Consider the following 8,658-nt stretch of genomic DNA (forward strand, 5'->3'; position numbering starts at 1 on the left):
GCTCTGTATGTCTCTCCTTCCCCTTCCCCTTCTATCCCTGAGCCAAGTGCTTTCTTCTGAGTATATGTTGCAGGGAAGGGCAGAGGAGTTTAAGGAGCTTGAATGGGGCTGTCTTTGTTCAAGGATGGGGTAGTGCTTACTCAGTGCATAAGGATCCTTACACAGCCTTGCTGCGCCTGGCCTCTGAATCTCCTGTGGAGGGAGAAAGCATATCTCATCCAGATAGCTCCTTTTTTTTTAAATGCAATTTTATTGAGATATATTCATATACCATACAGTCATCTGAAGTATACAATTAGTTGTTCACAGTATAATCATATAGTTGTGCATTCATCACCACAATTTTTGAACATTTTCATTACTCCAAAAAATAAGAATAAAAATAAAAGTAAAAAAAGAACACTCAAAGTATCCCATACCGCCCCCCCCATTATTCATTTACTTTTACACCCCATTTTTCTATTCATCTATCCATACAGTGGATAAAGAGAGTGTGAGCCATAAGGTTTTCACAATCACATGCAGACACCTACTTTTGAATGGCCAAACACTTTAGGCTAGGACTCTGACTTTTACATGGCAGATGCCACTTAGAATAGCATATTTCTGACCCATTTCATGGAACCAAAATCCAAACTCTTCAACTTAATTGCTCAAAATAATTCTCAATATGTAGTCAGTTTGCTCAGTGGATGGACTAAAGGTGCTTCATCCCTGCCTGCAACTTCCAGACACAGTTTTCCCCTTCTGAGCAATCAGAATGCCCTGCTTTCATAAAAGAATAAAACATGGAGGCTGTTCTGATTGATGGTCTTACTGGGGAAATAGGCTAAAAAAGCTTAACCTTAGTTTGATATACAATCTTACTCTGATTGTTTGACAATGCTACTTCTTCCCAGTCTGATCTAGCATGTTGGCTCCCTGTCGTTTTCATGAGTTGGGCCCTTTACTTGATGTGCCTGTACATGATAGACTCAATAAGTTGTCAGGGTAGCTGTTTTGGGTTCTGGATTTGCTTTCTTTGATCAGAACCTGGCAGGTGCAGTGGACCTTCCCTGTAGTTTAGGACAACATGACTTAGAAGTTTACTTCAGTGACTTCACTTATTGAGCTATGACTCTGTGACTCTGTCAAAGACTGACTGCATTCCAATGCCTTTTCTACACCACCTACAAATGTGGATAAGGGAACTTCTTTTCCAACTGGAATAGTATAAGAACAGCTTCTGCTACACCACTCCATTCCATTATTCCAGAGGTGAGTGTTTATTCTTTCACAATTCAAGCATTGACCTTCCACAGTACTTTTTAATACCTATATTTTTACCTAATTTTTCTTAAATGATGCCATTATCTTTTGCATCACTTTTTGTGTTAAAATTTTTAAAAATAATAGTGATATGTGCATGTTTAAAAAAATTTTTGAACCTTACAGAAAAGCATAAAGGGGGTTTTCCTATTCCTCACCCCTGGTTTTCTCCCTAAAGGTAAATACTAAATAAGCTTGGTAGGGAAAGAAGGGATTTATTTATATATTTTAATCATTGGTGCTAGGAGAGATAGTTATCCTAATGGGAAAAGATTAGATTGGTCCCATATCATATATAAAAATCAATTCTAGGCGCCAGTCTTCCATGTGTTTGGCTGGACGCCCTATCTTGCAAGATTGTAAATAAATTCTTTTCTCCTCCAGAACCGAGAGAACGTTTATTCCCTTACAGGTACCGCTTTATTTCCTACAACTTGGGGGCTCGTCCGGGATCCGAAGCTTCGGAGGGGGACCCCCGAGGTGGACAAAGGGAAGGCGCGCCCCGCTGATTGAGCGGTCTCGGACTCCGCCATTGGGGGCCCATCTCCAGCAGCTAAAGGGCCCGAGACCAGATGCTTGGATCTGCCGGTTGTGGATGAGAAAAGGGGGGAAAGGAAAGGCCTCCCTCTGGTTAACCAGGCAACTCCGTGCACGGACCAAGGCACCGTGAACTGCTGGCTCAGACCCTGCCTCTTAAATTTGCTGCCCATCTACATCAGCCTGGCAGCTAGGTTCTAACCCAGTCATGAAGAGAATCCAAACTTCAACCAATCTGGGAGGGACCCTGTCAAATCTTGCTAACAACTGAGATGGCAGTCCGAACAGCAGAAAGAGGCTGGACTCATTACACACGAGTAAAGGGACCAGTGCCTGAACCAAACGATAAGTATCCAGCAACTCAACCTAAATCCTGAAAAGTGACTCCCACCTCAGATCCCCTAAGGATCACTCTAAATAGGCAGCCGTTGAAAGAACATACTAGGAGGGAGAAAAAGCTGAATTAAATCCTGTGTTTGCATTGTGCTCTGTGTATAGCTTAATAATAAAATTGCTTGTACTGATCATAATGTTCTATATTCAAGGAGTAACAGGTTCTGCTAAGCTGGTTACAAGTGTAGCCAAAGGCTTAAAGTCTCAAACTGTACAATTTGATGGTTGTCAAGTAATTAGCTGTAAAAATCTGAAACATCAGCAACAACTGAGGGAGAATATAAGCATTTATGTAAGCAGACTGTTCAAATAGAGAGCAAAATTATTGGAGGGTGAACATTTGAGAGTATAACTTATGAGTCATCTAACCCCTGTTATTCTTGAAACACTGTTTGGTAAACCAACACAGTATGAAGGATGGGTCTTACCCAGGTTGAAGAAAAAACCATTAAGGGAAACTTGGCTGGAGTTTAACTCTCCAGTTCAAATTAACCCCAAGGTCATCAGAATACTTAAGGCCAAAGACTTAAAGCAAACCATAGAAATAGAGATAGGTTATGAAAATACAAATGCCTGGGTAAAATGGGTCAAATATACCATCCAGAGTCTAAACAGAAGTGACTGTTATGCTTGTGCAACCAAACAACCCATTGTTCAGATTATGCCTTTCCCCTTGAAAATGAAAAAGCGTGAAAAGGAGTTTAAATGTATAACACTCCTCTTTCAAAATGCTACTCCTGGTGAAAGTTGTAGTACGTTGTCCTCCCTTTTCCCTCCAGTCCAGAAGGGAAGTGTCAAAGCCATACCAGCGTCTTGCCTTGGTCCCGGAAACCACTCTGCCTGTCTCTCCAGATGGGAAGAAGGGCTCCAGGATCTTGGTACCATGGCTTTGTGTACACAAGTGTGGAATGTGAGCAAGGATAGTACTGGCAACTTCTCCAGCCTAACTATACCCTGAGCAGACCTCTGGTGGTACTGTGGGAAGGGCATCCTCTGGCCAACACTACCTGAAAGGTGGGGAGGAACCTGTGCTCTGGTTCAATTGGCTATCTCATTTACCCTGGCATTTGAAAGTAATAAGAAAGTACCAACCCAAGGCAAAGAAAAAAAAAAAATGTACAAAATGTACCCGGTTCCTTCAATAAAAAAAAATGTTTGTAGATAGTATAGGGGTCCCCCGGAAAGTTCCTAATAAGTTTAAAGCTAAAAATCAAGTAGCTGCAGAATTTGAATCGTCCTTATTCTGGTGAATGTAGATCATCAGCTAAAATTTATCAACTATACCAGGAATGCCATTAAAGAAATAGCAAAACAGTTAAATGCCACTAGCCGAATGGCATAGGAAAACAAAATGGCCCTAGACATGATGCTAGCTGAAAAAGGAGGCATCTGTGCTATAGTTAGGGGAAATTGTTGCACATTCATCCCCAATAATACCGCACCTGATACATCATCCCATCAAAACCCATCAAAACCACTCAAATCAAAAATAAGAAAAATCCCTATAATGAGAAATGTAAAAAAGCCCTTAACAAATTTGAGAATCTAAAATGTAAAAACTAAAAGGGTTTAAAAAAAAAAAAGAGGGAATCTGTAAGAAAGGGATAAGTTTAGTTTTCACATAGAGACAGCATGGAATAAGGGAAATGGAGGCAAAACCAGTTTAAACAAGCCCCGTGATAAAGAGAAGAATCTGCCAGCCCCTTATATGGAAAAGTAACCATGGTTACCGGAATGTAAAGAAATATGAAGTAAAATCAGAGGCAGGAACTCACAGCAAAAAGAAAAACTTTTTTTTTAAACTAAATGAACTCTCTGGAATAGGCTGATCAGTTCAAAATCTCAATAATGAGCTAATTGGCTCTCTGGGATTGGCTGTACAAATTAAAATCTCAAAAGATGAATTAGTTAGTGTTCTCGGATAGGCTGTAACCTCTGCAGTACCCAGTCAATGGGGAAACGGGAGGGACTTGTGAATTAGGAGTAGGAAATTTAAAGATCGCCATTCTCTTCCTCTGGCGTGCCAGTCTTCCATGTGTTTGGCTGGACGCCCTATCTTGCAAGATTGTAAATAAATTCTTTTCTCCTCCAAAAAAAAAAAAAAAAAAAAAAAAAATCAATTCTAGGTGTATTAAAGACCTAATTGTGATGGACAGAAAACCATAAAGCTTAATAAAGAATTTGGGAGAATATTTTTCTGACTTCAGGGAATGAAAGATTTATTTTGATAGACACAGAAAACAAATCATAAAAGAATGATAACTTGGCTGTATTAAAACTTGCGTCTATCAAAGACACCGTAAAAAAATAAAAAGTCAAATCACAAGCTGGGAGAAAATATTTGTAACACCTGTAACTGATGAAAGATTTGTTTCCATAATATGTAAAAAATGCCTACTGATCAGTGTTTGTAAAGGATACATATTTAGATATTTTGAATATAGAAAAAATGGGTAAAAAAAAAAAAAAAGCCCCCCAGATTTCTCAGAAGATAAAGCAGAAGTGACCCTTAAATATATGAAAAGGTGCTCAAGTTCATCATTAAATAAAGGCAATGAAGAATTAAAACCACACTGAGGTAACCATTTCAGACTCACAAGAATGGCAAAAATTAAATAGAAAAAAATCATCAATGCCAAGTGCAGGCAAGGGTATGGAACACCACAACCCTCATGTGGTAGGTGGTGGCATAACTTGGTATAGCCACTTTGGAAAGCAGTTTGACATTCCCAAGATAAATTGAACATGTACATCCTCTTCAACTAGCAAAGCCATTATTGAATGTGTTCAAGAATGTTCTTGGCAGTATTATTTTTAAAATGAAAAAAAAATTTTTTTGGAATGGAGAATTGGAGCAATGTGGCTTGAAAAGGAAGACCCAGGGAAATGTGGCCCCTCTGGAGGTGTGGCTGCTACAATGACCCAAAGTGTTACTGAGCTTCTCTAGCATCACAGAGTCATAGTAAGCCATTTATGGAAAAACTCTTCTATTCTCAGGTTATATATGGCCTTTGTCAGTTTGAAAATATTTGTCATTCAAAACCAGAATATGCCTTCCGAGATACAGTCCTTTCCGTGACTTTTATTCCTGTAAAGTCTTTATCTGCAGGATGCAAGGATACCTCCCTCTTCCTTTGGAAAGTGTCAAATCACATGCAAAGCTCTAAGCCTTTCAGTTGCTTTGGAGTGTAGCACCATTTCAGGTAAGTCAAACATTTTAAAATTTAATATAGGAAACTGAAGGTCTAGGTTAGTCTGTGTGTGCATAAGAAATAAAAGTGCAAGAAATAATTTTGTGCAAAATTACAATTGGGAAACATTGTTTTGAGAGATTAATATTACTATGGGTATTTCACAGATAATGCTATGAGTACTAATTTTTATTAAGCACCTTAGAAATGGTAACTCCTTATTTTATAGCTCAGTCAGAAATACTACCTTCAAACTCTACCTATATGAACCTGGTTAAGTTACACTTTTCTGTGCCTTAATTTCCTCTTCTGTGAATTGAGGATAATAGTACCTACCTCATAGGATTATTGTAAAGAGTAAATGAATTAATACAAAATAGAGTGCTGAGAACAAGGTGTAGCATAAAGTGATGAGTATTTTCTACTTTTCTCAGCTCTGCTGTCAACGAAAGCGTTCACTGTTTTTGCAGAGTAAATTGGTACTTTAGAAATAGCATAATTGTAACAAAAGAATCAGGTGGTGGTGGTGGTCGTGGTTCTAACAGACTTCACTGTTCTATGACTGTTGGTTATTGCCAACCCTAGATTTACTAATGGGCACTGCTTTGTGATATCTGTGAGCTTGAATTCAAAAATGATTATTTTAATTAGGTCTCTTTATGTAAAAAGTCTTGATCTATGTTTAAAAGTATTGGCTTTTCTATAGCTTGAAAACACTATAATTTCAATGATTTAAACTGAGTAGAAATTCAGTAAAACAGAAGAAGAGTTCATAGTGTAGAATGTTTTTTTTTACCACCCAGGGAAATCTTCACTCCTGAGAAAAGGGGGAGACTTCTTAGTTGTATCTGGACAACAAAGTAAGTGATAACCCTGGCAAAAGGATTGTGCCTCTGCAGTGTTCAGGGTTACAAGATCCAATGTGCTCTTAAACGCCCTGGGCTGCCTGTCCTCAAAAGCCTCCCGCTGTTGCCTTTTCAGACATGCTGAGGAGGACTCTGCTGTGTATGGTGCTGGGGCTCCTGCGGGCCCAGCTCTTCCCCTGCCCGCAAGGCTGCAGGTGCGTCTTCCGGGACGCCGCGCAGTGCTTTGGAAGAAATGTGGACAGCATCCCTGCGCTGGGCTTGCCCACCAACCTCACGCACATCCTGCTCTTCCGAATGGGCCGCGGCGCCTTGCAAAATCACAGTTTCAGTGGCATGACGGTCCTGCAGCGCCTGATGCTCTCAGACAGCCACATTTCTGACATCGCTCCTGGTACCTTCGATGACCTGATAAAACTAAAAACCTTGAGGTTGTCGGGCAACAAAATCACTCATCTCCCTGGTGCGCTACTGGATAAGATGGTGCTCCTGGAACAGTTGTTTTTGGACCATAATTTACTAAGAGGTATTGCTCAGAACATGTTTGAGAAATTGGTTAACCTGCAGGAGCTCTGTTTGAACCAGAATCGACTAGCTTTCCTTCCTGCTAGCCTCTTCACACATCTGAGGAACCTGAAATTGTTGGATTTGTCGGGAAACAATTTGACTCATCTGCCCCAAGGATTGTTTGGGGCACAGGCTAAGCTTGAGAAACTTCGGCTCCGCTCGAACCAGCTCATCTCTCTGGATTCCGGGCTGTGGGATAGCCTGGGCGCCCTGAATGAACTGCAGCTCGATAGAAATCACATCCGTTTCATCGCACCTGGTGCTTTCGACCATCTCCGAAACCTGAGCTATTTAACTCTTTCCAGAAACCACCTCGAGTTTCTGCCTTCCGCACTCTTTCTTCATTTGCACAATTTGACTCTTTTGACTCTTTTCGAGAACCCGCTGGAAGAGCTGCCGGAGGTGCTCTTCGGGGAGCTGGCCGGCCTGCAGGAGATGTGGCTGAACCGAACCCGGCTCCGCACTCTTCACGATGCCGCCTTCCGCAACCTGAGCCGCCTGCAAGTCTTGGGGGTGACCCTGAGCCCCCGTCTGAGCGAGCTCCCAGAGGGCGCCTTCAGGGGCCTCGGCGAGCTCCGGGTGCTCGCCCTGCACTCCAACAATCTGGCCTCTCTCCCCGAGGGCTTGCTGCGCGGCCTCCGCCGGCTGCGGGAAGTCTCGCTGGGCAACAACAAGCTGCAGGCTCTGCCCCGCGCGCTCTTCTACAACCTCAGCAGTCTAGAGAAGGTCCAGCTCGACCACAACCAGCTGCAGACCCTGCCTGGCGACGTGTTTGAGGCTCTGCCTCGGCTGACGGAGGTCCTGCTGGGGCACAACCCCTGGCGCTGCGACTGTGACCTGTGGCCCTTCCTGGGGTGGCTGCGGCAGCGGCCAGGCCGCGTGGGCCGAGCCGAACCCCCGCGGTGCCGCGGCCCGGGGCAGCGCGCCGGCCTGCCGCTCTGGGCCCTGCCGGAGAGAGACGCGGAGTGCCCGGGCACCCGGCGGCCGCCTCCCCACCCTCCCGCAGGCGGCTCCTCAGAAGCCCCCACCCACCCGGCCCCCCCCGGCAGCCCCCTGCCCGCGGCCCTCGCCCTCACTGCCTCGGAGCCCAACAGCTCAGAATTCTGGGCGTGGACCCAGCTGGTGGCCAAAAGCAAGCGTCAAGACCACAGCCTGTTCTGGGGTCTTTATTTTCTGCTTTTGGCCGTACAAGCCGTAATAACCGGGATCATTGTGTTTGCTATGATTAAAATCGGCCGCCTCTTTCGAAAATTAATCAGAGAGAGCGCTCTTTTCTAAGTCAGTGGGAAAACTTCGTAATTATTTAAAGCATGGCCAGAGTATTGTCTAACATGGCTCTGGGGAGAATCCAGACTGGCTGCTGCCGCTACTGTCCTCTCCCGTTCCTCCTGCTCTCTCCCTCTTCCTTCCCACTTCTTCCCCCTTCTCTCTCTTCCCCTTCCCATTCCTTTTCCTCATTTCTCCCTCTTCCTCCTCTCCCCCACGTCTCCCTTTCCCTCTCTCCTTCTCTTCCCTTTTCCTCTCTGACCCTCCTCCTCTTCCTCCTCTTCTTTCTCCGCCTCTCCCTCTCTTCCTCAGGCCCCTCCTTTCTGTCTCCTCCCCACCCCTTCTCCTCCCTTTCTCTCTTCAGAACTAGCCTTTACAATTGTAAATTGTGATTGCCTGCCTCCTCCTCTGCTGCATGCTCCTGGGGAATGGACTGCGTATGGCCCATCCTTGTGCCCACAGTGCCTGGCCAGGTGCGTGCATGGCAGAGAGAGGGGGCTCTGCAGTGTTTGGTGATTAAGGGAGCAAATGAA

General features: G+C 43.9%; 1 protein-coding gene across 1 annotated transcript; it reads left to right on the forward strand.

The window, feature by feature from the left end:
• Positions 1 to 5,372: 5,372 nt before the first annotated feature.
• Positions 5,373 to 8,353, forward strand: GP5 (glycoprotein V platelet). Its single transcript, XM_037843085.1, has 2 exons — positions 5,373 to 5,441; positions 6,411 to 8,353. The coding sequence occupies exon 2, from the start codon at positions 6,413 to 6,415 to the stop codon at positions 8,135 to 8,137; it is 1,725 nt and encodes a 574-aa protein (XP_037699013.1). The 5' UTR covers positions 5,373 to 5,441; positions 6,411 to 6,412; the 3' UTR covers positions 8,138 to 8,353.
• The last annotated feature ends 305 nt before the right edge of the window (positions 8,354 to 8,658 follow it).

The sequence above is a fragment of the Choloepus didactylus genome, chromosome 1, assembly GCF_015220235.1.
Source record: "Choloepus didactylus isolate mChoDid1 chromosome 1, mChoDid1.pri, whole genome shotgun sequence".
NCBI classification, from domain to species: domain Eukaryota; kingdom Metazoa; phylum Chordata; class Mammalia; order Pilosa; family Megalonychidae; genus Choloepus; species Choloepus didactylus.

What these genes read in the sequence shown, in the direction of transcription:
- GP5 (XM_037843085.1), top strand. Translation starts at nt 6,413, where the DNA reads ATGCTGAGGAGGACTCTGCTGTGTATGGTGCTGGGGCTCCTGCGGGCC.